At 39.5% G+C, this 24,670-nt stretch overlaps 1 protein-coding gene across 2 annotated transcripts in view; it reads right to left on the bottom strand.

Annotated features, from left to right (window-relative positions):
• Positions 1–24,670, bottom strand: part of LOC124776762 (sorting nexin-8-like) — a 101,200-nt gene that overhangs the window by 9,089 nt on the left and 67,441 nt on the right. For both annotated transcript variants that reach the window (XM_047251898.1, XM_047251899.1), the window contains exons 8-10: positions 24,442–24,563; positions 14,452–14,586; positions 8,541–8,757 (exon numbers count right to left, since the gene is read on the bottom strand). In XM_047251898.1, coding sequence (XP_047107854.1) covers positions 8,541–8,757; positions 14,452–14,586; positions 24,442–24,563 — 474 coding nt within the window. The remainder of the gene's footprint in view (positions 1–8,540; positions 8,758–14,451; positions 14,587–24,441; positions 24,564–24,670) is intronic.

Here is a 24,670-nt window from a genome sequence, read left to right as displayed (position 1 = left end):
ATTCTCCCATTAGATTTCTGTGATACATATGACGCCTTGGACAGAACATACAGTAATTATGATTTTTTTCTTTTTTTACACTCTCTTATTCCAAACATTAACTATTCCAGTTTCTTCTCCAGTATGCCATGAAACTATCATGTACTGCTTTACAAATGAAATGTTGTCTGTCAGTGGCTTTAAACCTGTCAAAATCTGGTTTCATTCTCTTTTGCACATCCAGGCATTGCTACCACTATGTACTTTGTAGAGTATATCCAGTTAATGTGGTCAGCAGCTGCTGTGTTATTCTCTTTAGTGGAATGAAAAAAATTTACATTTCTAAACTCCCAGAAAAATCCAATTTATTGCAAATTTAATGAGACCTATCCCTTGGGTAACAGAAGAAATATTGAATTTAACTGATGAAAGGAGAAATATAAAAAGGCAGTAAATGAAGCAGGCAAAAAGGAATACAAATGTCTCAAAAATGAGATCGACAGGAAGTGCAAAATGGCTAAGCAGGGATGGCTAGAGGACAAATGTAAGGATGTAGAGGCTTATCTCACTAGGGGTAAGATAGATACTGCCTTTGGAGAAAAGAGAACCACTTGTATGAATATCAAGAGCTCAGATGGAAACCCAGTTCTAAGCAAAGAAGGGAAAGCAGAAAGGTGAAAGGAGTATATAGAGGGTCTATACAAGGGCGATGTTCTTGACGACAATATTATGGAAATGGAAGAGGATGTAGGTGAAGATGAAATGGGAGATACGATACTGCGTGAAGAGTTTGGCAGAGCACTGAAAGACCTGAGTCAAAACAAGGTCTCGGGAGTAGACAACATTCCATTAGAACTACTGACAGTCTTGGGAGAGCCAGTCCTGACAAAACTCAACCATCTGGTGAGCAAGATATATGCGACAGGCGAAATACCCTCAGACTTCAAGAAGAATATAATAATTCCAATCCCAAAGAAAGCAGGTGTTGACAGATGTGAAAATTACCGAACTATCAGTTTAATAAGTCACGGCTGTAAAATACTAATGCAAATTCTTTACAGACGAATGGCAAAACTAGTAGAAGCCGACCTTGGGGAAGATCAGTTTGGATTCCGTAGAAATATTGGAACACATGAGGCAATACTGACCCTACGACTTACCTTAGAAGCTAGATTAAGAAAAGGCAAACCTACGTTTCTAACATTTGTAGACTTAGAGAAAGCTTTCAACAATGTTGACTGGAATACTCTCTTTCACATTCTGAGGGTGGCAAGGGTAAAATACAGGGAGTGAAAAGCTATTTACAATTTGTACAGAAACCAGATGGCAGATGTAAGAGTGGAGGGGCATGACATGGAAGCAGTGGTTGGGAAGGGAGTGAGACAGGGTTGTAGCCTCTCCCCGATGTTATTCAATCTATATATTGAGCAAGCAGTAAAGGAAACAAAAGAAAAATTCAGAGTAGGTATTAAAATCCATGGAGAAGAAATAAAAACTTCATTGCCGATGACATTGTAATTCTGTCAGAGACAGCAAAGGACTTGGAAGAGCAGTTGAACGGAATGGACAGTGTCTTGAAAGAAGGATTTAAGATGAACATCAACAAAAGCAAAACAAGGATAATGGAATGTAGTGAAATTAAGTCAGGTGATGCTGAGGAAATTGTATTAGGAAATGAGTCAGTTAAAGTAGTAAAAGAGTATTGCTATTTGGGGAGCAAAATAACTGATGATGGTCGAAGTAGAGAGGGTATAAAATGTAGACTGGCAATGGCAAGGAAAGCGTTTCTGAAGAAGAGAAATTTGTTAACATAGAGTATAGATTTAAGTGTCAGGAAGTCGTTTCTGAAAGTATTTGTATGGAGTGTAGCCATGTATGGAAGTGAAACGTGGACGATAAATAGTTTGGACAAGAAGAGAATAGAAGCTTTCGAAATGTGGTGCTACAGAAGAATGCTGAAGATTAAATGGGTAGATCACATAACTAATGAGGAGGTATTGAATAGAATTGGGGAGAAGAGCAGTTTGTGGCACAACTTGACTAGAATAAGGGATCGGTTGGTAGGACGTGTTCTGAGGCATCAAGGGATCACCAATTTAGCTTTGGAGGGCAGCGTGGAGGGTAAAAATCGTAGAGATAGACCAAGAGATGAATACACTAAGCGGATTCAGAAGGATGCAGGTTGCAGTAGGTACTGGGAAATGAAGAAGCTTGCACAGGATAGAGTAGTATGGAGAGCTGCATCAAACCAGTCTCAGGACTGAAGACCACAACAACAACAACAACACCGATACTTTAGATAACACATTGCTTCTTATTGATATGATGGTACCACTATTAAAAAGAGAAGACATAGCATCAACTATACAATTGGTTTCCACAGTGTAACTGGGTATGGTTCTAGTGGATGTAGTACACTCGTGCCTTCATCCAATTTTTCAACTGTCTTATACAGCCATTTACAAGGGGACCTAGGGTTTAACATAGACTCCAAACCAAAGTGCAACACACATGCAAATAATTGGTGAAGGTGAAACAAGTAATAAAAAGCAGAAAAAAATCTAAAACCAACTGAGAACTGAAAAATAGTTCTTTTGATTTGTATTCTGACACTTATCCTCAGAGCCATATCCTAATAAAATATGCCAAGATATTACACATTAACACAAACTATAGTAGTCCTATAAATTCTCATTCTTCTTCTTCTTCTTCTTCTTCTTCTTCTTCTTCCTCCTCCTCCTCCTCCTCCTCCTCCTCCTCCTGGCTCTACAGCCCTCGACAGGCCCTGGCCTACTCTAGGACATCACTCTATTTGTCCCTGTCCAGTGTCTTGTGTCTCCCTCCTTCGACATCAATAATATTTAGGTCATCTTGTACGTCATCCAAGTATCGAAGTCTGATTCTTCATCCCACTGGATTTTGTAGCAGTGCTATTTTTGTTGGGTTCACATGTTCTGCTGAGTCACTGTCTATGGTTCCTGAGCCATATGTTAATACTTGATATGTTAAGTTTATTGCATCTGACATTTTGTTCTCCTGGACAGATTTCTGGACTTAAGTTGTGGAGCCAGCCAATAATGGCACGTATTAGTTAAGTAGATGTGTTGCTTTATTGTACTTCCTTTTTGTAAATTACTTTATATCAATTCAAAATAGCTGTTGCACTTGTGTGATTAAATGATGACGGGATTTCCATGGTACAAAAGTTCTCCTTCCAGATCTCTTAGCAGAGACTACTCTGCACTTCATCATCAGGAGAAACAAAACTGGCGTTCTACGGATCGGAGCATGGAATGTCAGATGCCTTAATTGGGTAGGTAGGTTAGAAAATTTAAAATGGGAAATGGATAGGTTACAGTTGGATGTAGTGGCATTAATTAAATTTGGTGGCAGGAGGTACACAAGTTCTGGTCAGATGAATACAGGCTTATAAATACAATATCAATTTAGGGTAATGCAGGAGTAGGTTTAATAATGAGTAAGAAAATATGAACGCAAGTAAGCTGCTATTAACATTATATTGAATGCATTATCATAGTCAAGACAGACACTAAAAGTAGTACAAGTTTATATGCCAACTATTTCCGCAGATGAAGAGAGCAACTGAAGTTATGTCTGATGAGCTAACGGGTATTATTCATGTAATTAAGGGAGATGAAAATTTAATTGTGCTGGGGGATGAATTCAATAGTTGGAAAATGAAGAGCAAAATAAGTACAGCATTTGTTGCATAGCTGTACATCAATCATATAGCAATTACGAGCAACGTGGGATTCATGCTTTCATCTTGGGATATGAAAAAGTATCACATTTCATCAACTTCAAGCGTCAACTTCATTTTGCAATTTCTTGGGATGTAATTGATGTATTGTGATGCAAAAAACACCATTCTTTTCTTGATTTTTCATGTTATTGATTGTGTAACAAATAATATGAGATGCCCATTTAAAAAAAAAACATGAGTTTGTGCTGAAAATAATGTTTGCTTAAGTATTAGAATGTATCCCAGTACTTACTTTCATGAGCCCCAGCTCTAAATTCACACACGTGAAAGCCGTTCTTCAATATATATAATTTTCCCACAGATATTTGCGCTAAAACATTTAAGCGAATATACCAGATGGCATTCCAGTAGGTATATTAAAAAAATATGAGTGTTGAAATGCAATGTTGTGTCAAAATTTCAAAGCAATCTGTGAAGAACTTTTGGAGATTTGAGATTCTGAAGAAACAAAAATCTGTGTTTGTACTTATATAGAAACTGTAAATCTTCCTAACTGCAAAACTCTCAAGTTTCTAACTTAGAGCTTTGAAATTTTGACACAATGTTGCAATTGGATTTTTTTTTTAATCTCAAAAATTTCCAGTTCTTTTTAAGAAATAGGTACCAAAAAACTGCTGTCTTAGAGTGCAACATTGGGTCAAAATTTCAAAGCAATCAATTAAGAACTTTCAGAGCTACACGATTTTGCAAAATAAACATTTACCCTTTTATTTGTACAGCTGAACTGTAGTTTAAAAGTGAAGAAATTGCACGAAAGGTAGGAAATAAGGATACAGGACCTAATATGTTGAAATAATGAGAGGCTGTTGAGGGTTCCAGAGGGAATAAGGATTTAAATGCATAATTCACTACGGGAAAAACAGATGCCAACTACAGGAAAATCAAAGAGGTTTTTCAGGAAAACAAGAGCAGCTGTATGAATATAAAGAGCTCAGATGGAAAACCTGTCCTAAGCAAAGAAGGGAAAACAGAAAGGTGGCAGGAGTATACAGACAGTCTACACAAGGGAGATGAACTTGAAAGTATTATTATTGAAACAAAAGAGGATGTAGATGAGATGGGAGATATGATACTGCATGAAGAACTTGACAGTGGGCTGGAAGACTTAAGTGAAAACGATGCCCTCGAGTAGCCGCTCACCCTACTGTGAGGGCGGATCCACCATGTCGGGTGCACTAGAAGTGGCTAAGAAGAACATTGTATAGCAATGCACCTTTCTTGTTATATTCAGCACAATCAAGGAAAATCTTTTTGGCTTAGACACCATTTCCACTTTTGATTTCCCAATCGATGGTTCTGTGTACCTCACCTCTGACCCAGTACCTTTTAAGAAGCAAGAAGACATTCGTAATGAATGCCTGACTTGCAGAGCTGCTCCTCATCCCCATAATAGGGAAGAATTGTGGTAATCCACTGGGCTAACATCTTTTGATGCGCAATGCAAACCGTCATTGCCACTGTCTCTACTGCCAGCTGCAGCTACAGCCAGTCTGCTCTCCACCCTCGCAAACATATGATGGCCAACACAAGCGGCTAAGAGACTCAGTGTGGCATACCACAAAGGCTCGCTGATTCTCCAGGATGTTCATCACAGGGTTCAACTGGCAAAGAGCAGCACTGCTGTTGTGCCCGTCACAATCTGCCACACATTACGCCTGTGCCAGTGCAAATCTAGTATCACCACTGCCAAGGGGAACTATGGCTGTCTACTTCTACCAATGTCAAGAGCTGCTCAAACACATCTTTGCTCAAGTGTCTTTGTATACGAATTTACTCATGCTGCTGCTCTGGATTACTCCATCAGTTTAGCTCTTGGGGACTGTTTATTATGCCTGTGAAAGTTTTTACCATACTTTATGCTGTGAAATATACCCATTCACTACCATGTCATACTTTTATTATGTACTTCAATGACTGCTTCACAGCCGGTGCCATATGGATCCTTTCCTAAGTCCCCGTAACCCTCCTGGCCTCAACCTATGCGAGTCACTGTCCTCACCCATCCAGTCCCTTCTCTCTTCCCGTTCCAACACTACATAGCCAGCCATCATTCCACCACCGGTTTTTTTTATTTCTCTCCTTTTCTGCTACTCCCCCCCCCCCCCTTCCCCGCATCTCCCGTGCCCTCCATCTAACCTGCAGTACCTCACTGTTTGCCACCCCCACCATCCCTCCCCCCCTCTCTGCCCCGGCCTCCTCCTTAACCCCACTCAGTTGCCACTCCCATCATGCACTGGTGCTGCTGCTCGCAGTGTGGTTCCAGTTGCCTGAGAGTGCAGTCGTTTGTGAGAGCTGCATTTGCTTAACAGAGAGAGAGAGAGAGAGAGAGAGAGAGAGAGAGAGAGAGAGAGAGAGAGAGAGAGAGAGAGAGAGTGTGTGTGTGTGTGTGTGTGTGTGTGTGTGTGTGTGTGTGTGTGTGTTTTGTTGACAAAGGCAATGGCTGAAAGCTTTAATTGTGAAAGTCTTTTTGCTGTGCCTATCTGCAACCCAGCATCTCCACTATATGGTGAGTGGCAACTTCCCTTCTCATAATATTGAGAATACTTTTGGGTTTGTTCATTATTTTCCAATCTACACAAGATGCACTCACAGCTCCTTGATGTTAATCTCTGTCTTTCAGTCGTTCTCCCTCTCTCAACATTTCACGCTACTCTGAGGACTTTCTTCATATCCTTTTATGACATCATTGTGTCGTCCTGTCTCTCACAATTTGATCTTCTTTTATTATACCAATTCCTAAACTACAAAACTTCATTTTTATTCCATTATGCAAAACTAGGGAGCACATTTAAACTTATGTAATACCTATTTTCTCCTTTTGCTCCCATCATTTCTTGGTCTGTCCATTATGTTTCTTCTTCCAACTTTATGCGTATCCTGCAACTCATTGAGAAACCTCCATAGCAATTTTTGTTGTTCTTAAGTTTGGCTGAGAACTTCTCCAAAGATTCCTTCCGATAAGACAATTTCCTTTAGGTTTTTGTGCATTTCTGCATCTACTGTTACAGTTCTACAGCTGAATTCAGGATTTGTTTTGTGAGGTTGTTATACATTCTCCAGAGGGGAGTATGGATTTGTGGGTGATGCTTCCTGGCTCTTTCTGTAATTCCCCCAACCCCCACCCCCACCCTTCTGTTTCTACTTCTCCAATTCCAATTTCATTACTGGTCCAAACACTAACATAAGAATTTTTCCTTCTTATTTTTTAATAATTTTTATTTGACATATGTTAAGTTTTTCTACTTTTAGAACTGTGTTGTAAGGTCCAAGTTTTGCTTTCTTCGAAAGATTTTTTATTATATCTGTTCCATGTGAGTCACAATTTTGCAATTCTTCTTTTGTTAGTTTCCAGATTTAGCCCTGGCAGAGCAATGTCTCAATCAGATATCTGAATTTGTCCATTTCAGAGATTTTCCTGAATCTGTTGATTAAAGGAGGATTGCTGAATTCAAACTGATTTCTTCCACGTAATGCAATTTCTCATCTGAAATTCGTTGCCCAGTTTTAGCTGCTGTTTCATGTAATGTCCCTACAGACTGAATTGTTTCTTGTGTATTGCTAGAGAGAACAACCAAACAATAGTGAATACTAGGAAACTAAGATGAAGCATTAACAACTTGCTTTTACAAACATGCTCTTTTTTTAATCTAAGTACAGTTTTACATCACGTTATTTCTACCTCCTTTTCATTTCATGCTTTACTTGTGTGACTTTATTTCTTACTAAACACAAACATATCAGGATTTCTACCTACATTATTTCAGCTTAAGTAAATACCTCCCCACAATCAGTTCAACACAAACTCTTTTTGTCCACAATGGTCACTAAATTATCTAACGAGTCAGAAAATTGTTTTGTGTATCCTACATCTTGGCTTTTCCTTTCTTTTGCTCCTTTCTTTTTTGATATCATTTAGTGTATACTCATTTGAAGCTGGCTCCAGAAGACATAGAAAACTTGCCCATCAAATTTTCCATATAAATGTCTCTCAACTCTGTCCTATCATATCAGTATGTGTATGTTTGTGCAGTTACAAAGGCAGTCAACATATATTTATGAAAAGGAGGCTTCATTTGATCATTGAATCAAATATTTTAAGGTTATCAGAACAATATAATGAAAAGGATAGTTACTTCAAATGGTTCAAATGGCTCTGAGCACTATGGGACTTAATTGCTGTGATCATCAGTCCCCTAGAACTTAGAACTACTTAAGCCTAACTAACCTAAGGACATCACACACATCCATGCTCGAGGCAGGATTCAAACCTGCAACCGTAGTGGTCACGCAGTTCCAGACTGTATCGCCTAGAACCGCTCGGCCACCTCGGCCGGCAGATAGTTACTACTCACCACATAGTGGAGATGCTGAGTTGTAGAAAGGCACAACAAAAAGATTGTCAGAAAGTTAGCTTTCGGCTAACAAGACCTTTGTCAAAAATAGACAACTTACGCACATGCACATACTCACCCAAATTCACATGACCACAGTCTCTGGCACCTGAAAAATGGCTCCAGCTGCCAGAGACTGTGGTCATGTGTGTGCAAGTTGCGTTTGTGTGAGTGTGTATGTATGTTGTCTATTTTTGACAAAGGCCTTGTCGGCTGAAAGCTAACTTTTCGATACTCTTTTAGTTGTGCCTTTCTGTGACTCAGCATCTCCGTTATGTGGTGACTACCAATTATCCTTTTCATTATATTGTTACATTGCACCCTGGATTTTCCATTGTTTAAGATCAGCATAGTTCAACAACACAGTAATTCTTAAGATTACTTACATCAGTGCCTTTAATGACACCTTGCATTTGCCTTTTCTTGAGGGCAAGCATTTTTGCCAGTGCCTTTGCATGATCTTGCGCAACACCACGTTCATGGCGGTCACATAGCTCACGATGAGATATCAGTACATCAAGCAGTAGGTTCAACTTCTCACAGACTTCTTCCTCTTCCCTGACAGCCTGCCGCAGAGCTTTGCTTGATAGTAGTCCAAACTCTCTGTGAGAAAAAAAATCCATTTAGTTAACAAGAATAAGAAGTTCAAAGAATGGAATAGGTATTAAATACTTCTTACTATATGAAATGAGGACACATGTTGGGTAGATGGGAGAATGGATTACAGTGAATCTACATTTATCTAAAAATAAAAATCTTTTCTATGTACGGTGTGTACAACATCAAAATTGTGTGTTAGACAGCAATTTGAACCTTGCAGTGCATTAAAAATTGCAGCATCCAAGTGCACCTCTTGGATCATTTCAAAGCCTCATTGTGTTCATCGAATTTGGAATGTGTAACGACAGTGAATTCCTCATAATTTCACAATTTTTTCTTATTGTAAATACAATAATTGACTTTTTTAATCTTAGCCTATGAGTTTAACAGTATGAGTAATATCAGATAGCTGAATATGACTAACTGTAGCACATAGAAAAAATAGTGTTTAAAATAAAAAATCTCAGTTATAAAATACTCTCAGTGGCCAAGTTTCTTCAAATTTGCTATGAATTCTACCCAAAAGGCTCACCTTGATGAATTGAGGGGGTCTTAAACATTGAAGTATTCACAGCAGACTTCTCAATTTTAAATGACTCTAAAGATCAAGATGTTCATAATATTTTAAGCCTGCTCAAATTGGAAGCAGAACAAACACATCTTGAAGAAATGTGCATCTGAGTAAACAGGAAATTAAGGTGAAGCTTCTGTGTCTTTCAATAAGCTGTCTCACTTTATTAAGCTAAGCATTCTACTTGCTTACAAAACTGTTCAATAAACACTGTTACATGCAGATTAAAACTGAATCCCTCATAAGCAACAAGACTCGCAACAACTCTGCCGAAAATTTCAGAGACAATCTCAGAATCACACTACAGCAGTTGATAGACAAAATCATTCATACAAGACTATGTAATTAGTATCAACTGAGAAAAATATATTCTGTGAAATCATTCAGAAGACGACATGCGAAAACAACTTAGAACTGCATTCATTAGTTAATAATCAGCAGATCCAATAATGACAGTATTATCACAGAGTAGGTCCTGTGGATGGAATCCAGTTGTTGAAAAAAGTTAGTATTATATCAGAATACCAGAAACAATTCAAAAGCAAAAGTTCACGATTTTGGTAATAGTGTTATAGCCTAAATTAAAGCAGACACACACAAACCCAAACCCTGTATTATAATCAGAATTTAAGCTCAGAAATCTAACTAATTAAGCTCTATATGGAACTGTCCTTATCAGATATAGGTGCTATAGACTTAACCTGTAGTCACATGAAGCTAAGATGGAATTACTGACAGAAGTGATTACAAAACACATGAAGTCAGCTATAAAATGAACAAACCTGAAGTTCTACTGTAAGTACTTAGGCCAAGCACTTATAAAAAATTGATTGTATGTTAAGGTTTATTATAAGAAAGAAAGTTAATGTTCAGATTTCAATCTTTGGTATGAGAATTATACAAAAAAAAAAAAACAACTTATAATTGTCTTCTAATGCTTACTCTCAAGGAAAAAATGCTAAGCTTTCCATTCATTTAATTCCTGTAATATTGCATAGGTGACTGACATAGATGCCAAAAGATGAACGACTGGTATAGATCAGCAAGACTCAAAGACAGCTGGTATGAATGAGCTCAATGTCACCCCAGGATCCAGTTAGATCTCTGAATGATTATAGAATGTTATTTGCCAACCAAATTACCTCAGTTTTAAACTTCAATGTTATTACCTGTACTGTATCTGTTTGGAAGCAGGATGGAATTAAAACAATATGTATTTAATATAACAGTGTAACAGCCATCAGCATGTACAATCAATTATTTTTTCTATTATTGTAAAATATGCACTATGCCGGTGTCTAGTAAGACAATATTAATGGTAACTTCAAATGTTGCAAATGTTAATAATTTATAATTAATAATCGTAAAAGAGAAGAAAGTTGCAAGAACACAACTGATCTTGAAACACAGTACGTTGACCGAAGTAAAGGTCTAAATGTGGTTTCACTGGATATGTAAATTTAGCAGCACTTCATTACAAAATTAATCCATATTTTTTATCACTCAACAAACACAAAAACTTCAGGATGAATGTCACTCTGCAGTGAAGTGCACACCAATTTTGGAACTCCCTGATGGTTTAAAACTGAGGGCCGAGCTGGGACTCAAACATCTGCCTTTCATGGGCACGTGCTCAACCATCTGAGTTATCCTCTTCTTCCACCTTCCAAACTTCAAATCAGCAACTCCACTGCCACTGAGTGAAAATTCATTCCACAAACAATAATCTATGCTGTGGCTAAGCCATTTCTCTGCAATATCTACTCCTGTATGGTATGCAGAACTTCTGTTAGTTTGGAAGCTAGAAGAAGAGATGGTGGTGGAAGTAAGGTAGTGAGGGTGGTTCACAAATTGTTCTTTGGATACCTTATGTGGTAATGCACTTCTCTGTTGAAGTCAAAGGTCTCACTCGAGTCTCATTATTCTGGTGCTCATTACTAATCTGTAAGAAAGTTTCAACACAAAGCTTCTTGCAAAAATAATTTGGCCAAAGAGCACACTGTTCTATAAGTTCAACAGGTTATAGAAAGTGTAAACTTGGCTCACTGAATATGTAAATTTACAGGCACCTGTACACCATATTTAAAGAGGACTTTGAAATTTCTCCACTGGTTGTGACACAGCACAGCACAACTGTGTTGTATATTTTATGTAAGTACCTACTGACAATACTAATATTTCGTCCAGTTATACACCATAATGTAGTTGAGATATGCTAAGTGGATTAGCAAGAGAGAGAGAGAGAGAGAGAGAGAGAGAGAGAGAGAGAGAGAGAGAGAGAGATTTAATGGAACATAACTAATTTGCTAAAGAAATTCAATTAATATGTATGCATTCAAATGGCACAGAAAAGCATAGCTAAGAATATCTGTGGCAGAGGTGTTTAAGAACCTGATCTGAGACAACCATGATAAGGGTCATCTTACTACCTTAGCAAACATAAAAATTGCAAATAAAATTTAAAAATGGCAAAATAATGCTTCTTGACATGCTATCTGGAGAAAACGGGACAGCACCTAAGGTCATACTGTGTATTGTGAACCAACACACACGGACTTATAGTTACAGGTTGCCAGCTGTCACCATCTTTCTCAACAAAGTGGTGTGCTTAGGATGTTGGTCCACAGAGCATGAATCATAGTGGATTCTGCCAGCCTTACGCAATGAGCTATGCCACTTCTATACATTTTTCCTACAAAATGTATATTCTGAATAGGAGAAACGCCTTGCCCAACATATTCAATGCATGTGAGGAGCTAGAAGAAAGTGAACAATCAGGATTGTTCGTCTTTCCATAAACTGACTGTTTAACTTTGAAAATAGGCAGAATACTGGAGTTAAATGCTCTTTCCATCCGCCATCAGAACTGAAGAGATTTGTTAAGGACAATCATGATTGCCAAGAAGGGTCATTTATAAGATTCCCTGTAGCTTTGGGATGTCATACATTGAAAACACTTGTCACAATGGGGGAGACGTGTGTCGAACATCGACAATGCATGTCTGGATCAAGCAGAAAAATCTGCCTTGCCCAGGCACTGTCCCATTACAGAGAAAAATATAATTTACAAAGGTATTAAAATTCTCTGGTCAACATCTTTGTACTGAGACATTATAATTAAAGAAGCAATTGAAATTTGCTGCTCAACTAATCTGGTGAACAGAGATACAGGTTTACAACTTAGCACAGCATATGATGCAACACTGGCTATATTAAAGTCACAGTAACCACAAAGGGGAAACTACAGGTCACTCGGGGTGTAATTCTTTGGTTGTTACTTAAATATTCAGACAAGAGTGATCAGGATGGTCATAGAACCAGGGCAGGTGCATATTCCAACAGTCTTTGCATGTTCACAGAAATATTTGTGTTCTTAATTTGCCAAGTGGTGTGTGGTCCACCCTTCTACAGACCACGATTGGCAACTGAATTTGCCACCTTCACACTACCATATCCTTTTAGACCGGTATAAATAGGAGGCCTTAGTCTTAACTCGTAGCTTGTTGCATCTGAAGATGTCAGTCAGTTATGGTGATAACATTCTGTGGGGAATTTCACAATGATAGCCAATGTTTTTCTGAGCAACCATTTCTACAATATTAATGATAATGAAACTGTTGAGCTATTTTATGAGGAAATCAATACATGACACACAACATGAGCCAATAGTAACTCCAAAATGATTTAAAATACTAAAATGTCACAACAAATGATCTGCTATTTTCTCCACAACTGAGCTAATGGCGAGAGTGATGACAGAGGAACTTCTTGCCAAAGCAGCTGTTATAAAGAAAACAAAGTTGTTCTACTAACATATATATGTAACAGATTAGCAGCATTACAGCGAGCGAGTGTAACAGTATTATAATGGGCAACAATAAGTGTGGTGTCTGAAAACATAGGTGCCTTAGTGTGAGGCCTACCCAATGAGGACAAAAGCTGAAGCAAGCGGCATTAATCAGTAGTCAGTGAACTCAGACTTTGTATCTTCAGCTGAAGCAGCTTTAAACTACACATCATTCTCAGTCAATAACTGGATGCATGAATTACATGATTCCCAGTACATCTAGCACCAATCATCAACTCATGAAGAATGTATGGTGACAAAAGGGTTTAGAATTCATATCTTACACAAAATGCAAAATTCTACGAGAAGTGTAACAAAGCATGGAGGAATGTAGTCATAACTCATACGTTAATAGTAGTAATAGTAAAAATGAATAAATGTACATGGACACACTTTTCTACTAAGAAATTGTGTGAAGTGCATTTACATATAAACAACATTTGGAATACTTCATTTGAAAGTTGACTTCATAAATCAACAGAACAATATGTACCGGGTAGGAAAATCAATAAATGTTTATTGCCTTTTTTCTTGTTTTATTAAAAAGAGCTTTTTATCACATGACTTAAGGGAGTTCATAAAGCTTGTAAGGAATGTAAGTTCATACCGCCTTACATGAAATAAAAAGGTCAAAGCTCTCTCTCTCTCTCACACACACACACACACACACACACACACACACACACACAGCACTTATAGGAAAGGAACGGCCTTCTGATAGCTGCCAAAGTGCAACAGCAGGGATAAATCTAAGGGGGCATTTTATACAGTTTACAACAAATTAAAAAAAAAAAATTTAACTAAGTTTTATGTCTAGTTTGTCACTCATTCTGTTTGCTTTCCAAAATCACAAAGGAAAAGAGTGTATCGCAAGAAGTGAAAGTTTGCTCCAAATTCCTCCATCACAGACTGTGCAGGACATAGTTTTGTAAAGGAAGAAGCAAAATGCAAGAGGAAATGGTAGTCAAAATGACACATCGTTAAAAATTTTGAGTCACAAGAGACATTCTATCCAATAACAGAATACATGCTGCAGCACAGTAACTGTTTATAGGTTGTTCTAAATAATATGGTTCCACTACATGCCAAAAGCTGCTCAGCATCAAGGGCCCTACTTCTTAGTACTTTTCATCACATCTATAACTATTTCATTGTGTTAGCAAGATTATTAAAGTACTACTTAAAAAAAATTATACTAATTTTCTGACCACAATTAATGCCTGGAGTTGCCATTACAGTGTGTAATTATGTATTCTACAAAAAAAATTATGTCACTCACTTAGAAATTACATGGAAGCCCTTTTTCATATCTGCCCACACAGGATTACCCCCAGTGGCCCAAGACGACGATCCATGAGGCTCTCCTGCCAATGCTGTAAGTTGTGAGCCAAGTTCGGCCATGTCTGCTGCATACCTGCAAGACACACTCTTATTATTTACCTGCATCTATAATAATATATCACAATTACGTTTCTCAGTGTAATTTTACCCTTATCAAATATGTAATTTCATTTGTGGAGATCAGGCAAAGAAATTTTTTGAATGTTAACATTAAATTTTGCACTAAAACAACCACAGGGAATACATGCATTAAAATGGCCCTTTTCTATAAAAAAAAACTGTCATGTTTTAGAATTTTTAAAAGCAACTTGAACGTTTGAAGATTTGCACCGTCTTAGTCACAGTGAGATTACATACTGCTGAAATCCACAGGTGTCTTTCACATTATTTTTATAATCTTAACTGTGTGCTTTTGTGTGTTCAGCCAAGTTGGCAACTTCATTTTTCTGCACAGTAATTCTATGACCAACCTAGTTTTCTTCAGGTGCAGAGAGTTTTTACACATACCCATGGCTCAGATTCTAACCAGACGGGCTGGAGCCCACAAAGTGATTACACACGACACAGCTCGAAACACTAAAAGATGACTGGCTCTTCTGTCAAAATATATCGCAGAAAGAAAAAATGGAATCAACTAATCAGCAGTACACTCAAAAACTTATGGTTAATAAACTGCGCTGAGGAAATCTGAGATGATATAATCTTTTAGAAACTACGGGCAGGAGATAGGCATAGAATAGTCATGAAAAGCATAAATTAAAAACTGTCAGTATAGAGAGAGGTAACGACAAAGGGTTTTGGAATCCTTTTCTGTTCCAAAATACTGGCTGCGGGAAAGAGTGCGATGGGAGGGGTTGCACTTCATTCGTTGTCAATTTCCTGCATATGCAAACACACCCGCCCGCTTCGCTGCCACCGCCACCCCACCCCTTGCATACCACCTGGTCACAGCAAGACACCTATAGCAAACATGCCAACTGCCACTATGTAAGAGGAACACAGCCCATGGTAGGCAAATCTCTCCTGACAATGAACAGAGTGCAAACCATCAAAAGTCTGTGTATCTACTCAAATGTGGTGTGGTTTGAACACCAAGAGAATTTTATATACCATAAGATGCTTCTGCTACAAGGGTGCTTGAAAAAGTAAGTTACGCATTATTATGACAGACCAATTCACTTTCATAGATACATGACACTTTTTTCAACATAGTCACAAAGTCTCTGCAAACAATGGTTGTTAAGTTATACCCAACAGTTCAATAGAAATCTGCTCCTTGGTCACAGAGCCATTGAGAATTGCTGTTTGAACATTCCCATCACTGGAAATTCTCTTTCTCTAGCAGGTGTTCTTTCAGCATGCCAAAAAGATGGAAATCACAAGGTGTAAGATTTTCCTTCCTTCACAGTCAGAATCACAGATGTTTGTACTATCTTGATCAAATTGTTAGCACCATGAATATGTGCAGTTCAGATGTTCTGAGCATAAGACTTGTACTGGTCCACATACATAAGCTCTGGAGTCCTATGTCACTTTATTTGCACATTATGACGCGAATTAATAATTCAGGTGTTTACAAAATACCTGCCCCAAAATACATGATATAATTTAGAAATCATGGCTAGTCGGTAGACAATCAAGTTTAACTTACGTTACTAGGATGAGTTGTTGTATTGAACAGATTCTAGGTTCGTTGTGGTTGGATTATTTGTCACAGTTGCTCCTGGGATGTTGTGCGGTGGGGAAAAGACATCTGATGAAACCATATCATTGCAAGTACCACAGAGTCTACAGCACCATGCCCCACACCATGGAGCCCATTCACGAAGAAGTTCTATGACAATGATCAATGTTGCCCTAAGAGTGTTGAATGTGGTAAAGGAGGATTCCGCCAATAGCCTTTGAACAGTTTAGTCACACTTGTATTACTAAGGAGTTGTAACTTGAGTTGTTAATTGAGTTGTTTACTGATTTGTTAATTCAAGTCTGTTTTTAATCTGGCAAATAAAACCAGATAATATTCCACGACATCTGAATAGTTCTTCTTTGTAAAAATCAATTTTCAGGAAGAGCTTCTGGAAGAAATGGAAGTTCTGCCAGCTGCAGGTAAAAGTGCGTATCAAGATGACAGAACCTTCACACCACACTACTACAGAACTGTCTCTGCAGGAACCCCAGAACACTCTCTTCACCACTCTTATTGTGCAATGGTCTTAGAATGTGACAACACAACTTTATGTAGTCCATATGTAGCTCCCTTTACAAATCAGTTCTATTAATTGGTTCAGACACTGCACAAAGGAAATTATTTAAACATACACACAATCTTTTTACAGCAAGTACTCAAATCTAAATAGAAATGGCTAATTATCTTTTGTATCTCCTCACTAAAATAAAAGGTATAAAGTGTATTGTTTTAAAAGGATAATAAGCACAATGGATGCCCTTATCAGATTTTACAATATCGTTATCTGCCATGATAGTGTTTCAAATACTAACAAAGAGATAGAGGGGCTGGCCAGTACTTACCTCAGCTCAGTACAGCCGATAGATACACATAAAACAGAACTGAAAATTTACATTCCTAGCTTTCGGAACTTTGTTCCTTCATCAGGGAGGAGAGAGGGGAAAAAAAGGGAAGAAGGGAAAGTGGATTCAGTTACTCACAACCCAGGTTATGAAGCAACAGGGAAAGGTAAACAGGGAGGGTAGCAAGGATGGAGGCATGGTTGTCAGAGGGAAGCCAAAGATATTCTACTGTGCCAGCTTCAAACCAAAGAGGATGCATACAGAAGTAAAGAGGTATATAGTATAAAGATAAACACAACTATGTAGGATGAAAAGATGCGTGAATGGCTAAAGAGGAAAGGGAAAGAGGAGAAGACTGAAGAGTGAATGGGAGTGAGGTTGTTTAACGTAGGCTCTACCAGAGCTGAGATACGTTCGGTTGTGGATTTGAAGCCTGCTACAATGGTTGTGGATTTTGGGTAATAGGTAGAAGGTAGGGGTACGTGGCTCAGGTGGAGTGAGTAAGTCTATGGAAGCCGTTGTGAGGCCTTGTGAGGGACACCACCTCAAAAAACTATCCACAGTGCTAGTGCAACACCTAAGAAGTGGGGTCCCTCTCCCTATCCCTCACAAACACCAACCACAACAGAACCTTCAACAAACCCCTCTCATAGCCAACAAACCTAGCCTAGCCACCCTACTCAATCTCCCCATCCCAGCACATACCCCACACAGACCAAATCTCAACTATAACCACAGTCAAATGCCACATATCACCAGTCCCAATTCAGTCCTAAACCTCTCATCCAGATCCCTCTCTCCTCCAGAGACATCTGTTCTATCAAAAGGCTTAACCTTTAGCCCCACACCTAAATTCAACCACACTGCCCTGGTTAAAGATCTCCTCTCATTCACCCGGAACCTCAACTGGAAATACCACTTCACTACCCAAACACAGCCCCCAAGTACTAGACCCAGTGTTGAACCCTGTCTAGAACAGTTCCGACTGCCTTCTCAAAGGGAGTTGAAGAGTTTTTAGCAAACAGAACACAGCATGTTGTTATCAATGGAGAGACGTCTACAGACGTTAAAGTAACCTCTGGCGTGCCACAGGGGAGTGTTATGGGACCATTGCTTTTCACAATATATATAAATGACTTAGTAGATAGTGTCGGAAGTTCCATGCGGCTTTTCGCGGATGATGCTGTAGTATACAGAGAAGTTGCAGCATTAGAAAATTGTAGCGAAATGCAGGAAGATCTGCAGCGGATAGGCACTTGGTGCAGGGAGTGGCAACTGACCCTTAACATAGACAAATGTAATGTATTGCGAATACATAGAAAGAAGGATCCTTTATTGTATGATTATATGATAGCGGAACAAACACTGGTAGCAGTTACTTCTGTAAAATATCTGGGAGTATGCGTGCGGAACGATTTGAAGTGGAATGACCATATAAAATTAATTGTTGGTAAGGCGGGTACCAGGTTGAGATTCATTGGGAGAGTGCTTAGAAAATGTAGTCCATCAACAAAGGAGGTGGCTTACAAAACACTCGTTCGACCCATACTTGAGTATTGCTCATCAGTGTGGGATCCGTACCAGATCGGTCTGACGGAGGAGATAGAGAAGATCCAAAGAAGAGCGGCGCGTTTCGTCACAGGGTTATTTGGTAAACGTGATAGCGTTACGGAGATGTTTAATAAACTCAAGTGGCAGACTCTGCAAGAGAGGCGCTCTGCATCACGGTGTAGCTTGCTCGCCAGGTTTCGAGAGGGTGCGTTTCTGGATGAGGTATCGAATATATTGCTTCCCCCTACTTATATCTCCCGAGAAGATCACGAATGTAAAATTAGAGAGATTAGAGCGCGCACGGAGGCTTTCAGACAGTCGTTCTTCCCGCGAACCATACGCGACTGGAACAGGAAAGGGAGGTAATGACAGTGGCATGTAAAGTGCCCTCCGCCACACACCGTTGGGTGGCTTGCGGAGTATCAATGTAGATGTAGATGTAGATCCTCCTCCCCTCCCCCAAAACCATCCCTTGCAGACATTTCAGGAATTCCTCACATCCAGTGTTGCCTCCCAGTCCTCCTTGAAGAACATCCCGACAACCCCCAACATCACCCCAGCTGAATCCCGTGCCATTAAGGAGCTGAAAATAGACCGCTCTATTGTCATCCTCCTGGCGGATAAAGGCTCCACAACTGTCGTACTTGACCGTGTGGAGTATGTGGCAGAAGGACTGCGTCAACTCTCTGACACCTCAACCTACAAAGCTGTTACCCAGGATCCCATTCCCTCCATCCAGACTGAGCTGCAAAAAATCCTAAAAATCCAAGGTCCCTCACAAGGCCTCACAACGGCTTCCATAGACTTACTCACTCCACCTGAGCCACGTACCCCTACCTTCTACCTATTACCCAAAATCCACAAAGAGAACCATCCTGGCCGTCCCATTGTAGCAGGCTTCAAATCCCCAACCGAACGTATCTCAGCTCTGGTAGACCAGCACCTACAACCTATCACCCGCAGACTCCCATCCTACATCAAAGACACAAACCACTTCCTAGAACTCCTCAAATCCATCCCCACTCCTCTCCCACCTGAAACCTTTCTTGTCACCATAGATGCTACATCCCTTTACACAAACATCCCACATACCCATGGTCTCTCTGCCCTTAAGCACTACCTCTCCCAACGCCCACCCGAAGATCTTCCAAAAACCTCGTTCCTTATCACACTTACCAACTTCATCCTCACCCATAATTACTTCACCTTTGAAGGCCAGACCTACAAACAAATCAGGGGAACGGCCATGGGAACCAGGATGGCTCCCTCCTATGCCAACCTCTTCATGGGCCGCATGGAGGAGGCTTTCCTGAAGACCCAACAGCTGCTTCCCCTGGCCTGGTATAGGTTTATAGATGACATCTTTGTGGTCTGGACTCATGGTGAAGAAACACTCCTTAATTTCCTCCATAACCTCAACTCCTTTTCGAATCTGAATTTCACCTGGTCCTTCTCCAAAACCCAAGCCACCTTCCTGGATGTTGACCTTCATCTTGTTGAAGCTCACATCCACACCTCTGTCCATATCAAACCCACAAACAAACAACAGTACCTTCACTTTGATAGCTGCCATCCTTTCCACATCAAACGCTCCCTTCCCTACAGCCTAGGTATTCGTGGCAAACGTATCTGCTCCAGTGACGAATCCCTCAACAATTACACCAATAACCTGACCAGTGCTTTCCTCTCCCGCAACTATCCTGCGGACCTTGTCCACAAACAGATTTCCCGAGCAATACATTCCTCCCCGTCCAACAACATGTTCCTACCTCCAGACCACACAGAAGCATCCCCCTTGTCACCCAATATTATCCTGGCCTCAAAAACATCAACAAATTACTCCGCCAGGGATATGACTTTCTCAAGTCAACCCCTGAAATGAGATCATCCCTTGACAAAATTCTCCCCACACCACCCAGAGTTGCCTTTCGTCGCCCCCCTAACCTCCGTAACATCCTTGTTAAACCCTACAATATTCCCAGACTACCTTCTCTACCCAGCAGTTCCTACCCCTGTAACCGACCCCGCTGCAAAACCTGCCCCATGCATCCCCCCATAACCACCTACTCCAGCCCCGCTACTGGTAAAACATACACAATTCAAGGCAGGGCTACGTGTGAAACTACACATGTCATTTATCAACTGACATGCCTGCACTGCACAGCCTTTTACATCGGCATGACAACAACTAAACTGGCTGAGCGCATGAACGGACACAGACGAACTGTCCGCCTAGGAGATGCCCAATACCCAGTAGCGGAGCATGCCCTCCAGCATAATTCTAGGGACCTAGGAACCTGCTACACTGTATGTGCCATTTGGCTTCTCCCACCCAACACCAGTCCCTCTGAACTGCGGAGATGGGAACTTGCACTCCAACACATCCTTTCATCCCGCCATCCCCCTGGACTGAACCTACGTTAAACAACCTCATTCCCATTCACTCTTCAGTCTTCTCCTCTTTCCCTTTCCTCTTTAGCCATTCACGCATCTTTTCATCCTACATAGTTGTGTTTATCTTTATACTATATACCTCTTTACTTCTGTATGCATCCTCTTTGGTTTGAAGCTGCTGGCACAGTACTTACAGTAGAATATCTTTGGCTTCCCTCTGACAACCATGCCTCCATCCTTGCTACCCTCCCTGTTTACCTTTCCCTGTTGCTTCATAACCTGGGTTGTGAGTAACTGAATCCACTTTCCCTTCTTCCCTTTTTTTCCCCTCTCTCCTCCCTGATGAAGGAACAAAGTTCCGAAAGCTAGGAATGTAAATTTTCAGTTCTGTTTTATGTGTATCTATCGGCTGTACTGAGCTGAGGTAAGTACTGGCCAGCCCCTCTATCTCTTTGTTAGTATTTGTTTCACATCTTATATGATAGTGTTTCAAAAAGATTACAAGACCTGAGATGTGGACACACATATGGCAACCATTAAATATTTATGCTAAGTTATGGGACATTAATTGAGCATACTAAGACATGTTCAAGAGGACCAAGATGTGGTATGTTTGGTTTTGAGAAACCAGAAATCATCAATATGATCCATGAGAAAACATAACTCTCAGTTAATGAAGAGATACTGAGTGATCTCAAAGCAAACATTCCTGTGTATGAAAGTTATTGTTGTTTTTTGAAAAAAAAAAAATTTCCCTTAGTTACATACTGTGATGTGTAAAGCACTGTATAAAGAATATTATATCACTATATGCAACCACACACTATTGCTGTACCTGAAATCTTGTGACTAACATCTTATTTGATAATACTTGGAAGCACAGAAACTGATTGTTAGGTTACATACATGGTCCTGTCCTGGGAAATGTGCACGTGACTGAGTATAAGAGAACCATTAACAAGCATTTGTTTTACATATTAATGTCACAGTTGTGGCACCATAAAATAGAACCTAATAATAAACAGCAGGTGTATGGAAAAATTCTATTTCAAGGACTATGGCTAAAAAACTTTCCTACAGTTTAATTTTTGATCTCACCAAGGGTGCCTATAATTCTGCTCCTGAAATTTCCTTTGTGATATGTTGGTGTTTCATATATTTTTAAGTATAAAAGATGAAGTATCCTAGTTGCTTAAATATATAATTATAGTTGGTTACATACACAACTATTTATTATGTTCAACTGTGGGTTATTCTCAAAACAATGTGATGACTGCATGGTGCAGCAATTGCTGCTAAATAAATAAGATGAGTCTCAATAATTTGATACTTGATAATTCTCTCACGACTGAAGAATATGCGACAAGTGAGGCGGCTCTCAAAGTTTTTAAAATGTCATGCAATCACACTAAAAAATGTGCAGAAAGACTGCAAACACAGACATTTCACTTTGTATTGTTAAACAAATATTTCATGTGGTTCATTAGCCTGGTGCTAAACTTTCAACTGGACCTACTTTGGTGACGTGTGTGTCCCTCACCTACCACAGTTATCCAATTAGGGAAAGGGCGCCAACAGTTAAACAAGGAATCCAAACCACATGTCGTTTCCGGAGACATCTCACATCACTGAGAGGTGAAGCCTAGGTTAAAATGTGGATCGAAAAGTGCATAGTCCAATCGGGATTTGATTATATGTCCTCTTTGTTCCCTGTCAAGCATTTTACGTCTAGATCACCAGGATTGACTTTGTACTCATTAACTAAAACCATTTTTGAATGGGCACAACCCACACAACATGTTCAACACAGACAACACTGAAATTCTTTCACTTGTGCTTAATAGCATTGAAAAAGGTGTGAATGTGAGCAAAACAGCTGTGACAAGTATAACCATGAAGTTCAGTCTTGTATTGCAAATAGAAAATGTGGAGCAGCTATCAGAGTCACAGGAATTAATGAAATCCTACCAATCTGTCATATGTTACCCGTTGGGGATGTTGATAAAATTTGTGTCCATGATTTTCTAACCGAAGTTGAACTGTTGGCCTGTCAGGATGAGGACAATGAAGACAACAAAGACCAACTGCCAACTCCAGACACTCCGAAAGCAGTTGTCACTCGTTTCCATTCTGAGGATGATTTCCTCTCGGCTCTCATTACCAATAAAAAATTTGCTGGACCATGCTAAATGGAGCTCATTCTCTCAAAAGAAAATCACAGACTATTTTTCGAAATGATGAGTGACATTTTCATTGGGGTCTTGTTTATATACTCTATGTATATATCATACATATATATGTACGTATTATTTTGTACATCATTAAAATAAAAATTTATCTACATATTATATATAAAAACAAAGATGAGGTGACTTACCGAACGAAAGCGCTGGCAGGTCGATAGACACACAAACAAACACAAACATACACACAAAATTCAAGCTTTCGCAACAAACTGTTGCCTCATCAGGAAATAGGGAAGGAGAGGGGAAGACGAAAGGAAGTGGGTTTTAAGGGAGAGGGTAAGGAGTCATTCCAATCCCGGGAGCGGAAAGACTTACCTAAGGGGGAAAAAGGACAGGTATACACTCGCACTCATGCACATATCCATCCACACATACAGACACAAGCAGACTGGTCTTTTAAATATGTCTGCTTGTGTCTGTATGTGTGGATGGATATGTGCATGAGTGCGAGTGTATACCTGTCCTTTTTCCCCCTTAGGTAAGTCTTTCCGCTCCCGGGATTGGAATGACTCCTTACCCTCTCCCTTAAAACCCACTTCCTTTTGTCTTCCCCTCTCCTTCCCTCTTTCCTGATGAGGCAACAGTTTGTTGCGAAAGCTTGAATTTTGTGTGTATGTTTGTGTTTGTTTGTGTGTCTATCGACCTGCCAGCGCTTTCGTTCGGTAAGTCACCTCACCTTTGTTTTTATATATAATTTTTCCCACGTAGAATGTTTCCCTCTATTATATTGATATCATCAATTTATCTACATATGTAGATACAAAAACTTACTCTTACTTAAAATCTCATTTTGCTGAATTTATTCCTCTGTTTTTCTCGATTATCTCAATGCCTATTATTTTGAATTCTTGGTTATTTGAACTTTTCTCTGGTGCCCTACATTTCAAATTATCTAGAGTCAGCTGTTATACTAACTAATATTTATCAGAGATGTTGAAATTAAAGATACAGGAATAACGAATTGAAAGTGGTCATCATTTTAAAATAAAGTGTTAGATGTAATAAGTCTAGTGTCAGAGTTCTTGCAAAAAGGCCACAGTCCATATACAGTAATACAAAGCACCGACTGTATGAAGTATTCTCTCTCTCTCTCTCTCCCTCTCTCTCTCTCTCTCTCTCTCTCTCTCTCTCTCTCTCTCTCTCTCTCTCTCTGTTTTGTGTGATGCATATTGCTGACTAAATAAGAGTCATTATAATAAAGAGTTTACCCATGGGATCGTAGAGCCATAGCATCAGCAATTTGCTTCAGGCGTACAACGCCATTCAAGATTATTCGGATCTGGTCCCGACTTGTTGCAAATTCACTATGTGTCTCTGGAGGAACAAGATCCTGCGAAGAAGAATTACCAAAGAAATTATCATAAATTCAAAAATTCAAAGTAAGTTTTCATAAAAAAATGAAGAAGCTCATCCATAACCACTGATCAACAAATGACA

This window comes from Schistocerca piceifrons, chromosome 2, assembly GCF_021461385.2.
Source record: "Schistocerca piceifrons isolate TAMUIC-IGC-003096 chromosome 2, iqSchPice1.1, whole genome shotgun sequence".
In the NCBI taxonomy this organism is placed as follows: Eukaryota; Metazoa; Arthropoda; class Insecta; order Orthoptera; family Acrididae; genus Schistocerca; species Schistocerca piceifrons.
Note: the sequence above shows the minus strand (reverse complement) of the source record. Positions and strands in the feature narration are given on the sequence as shown.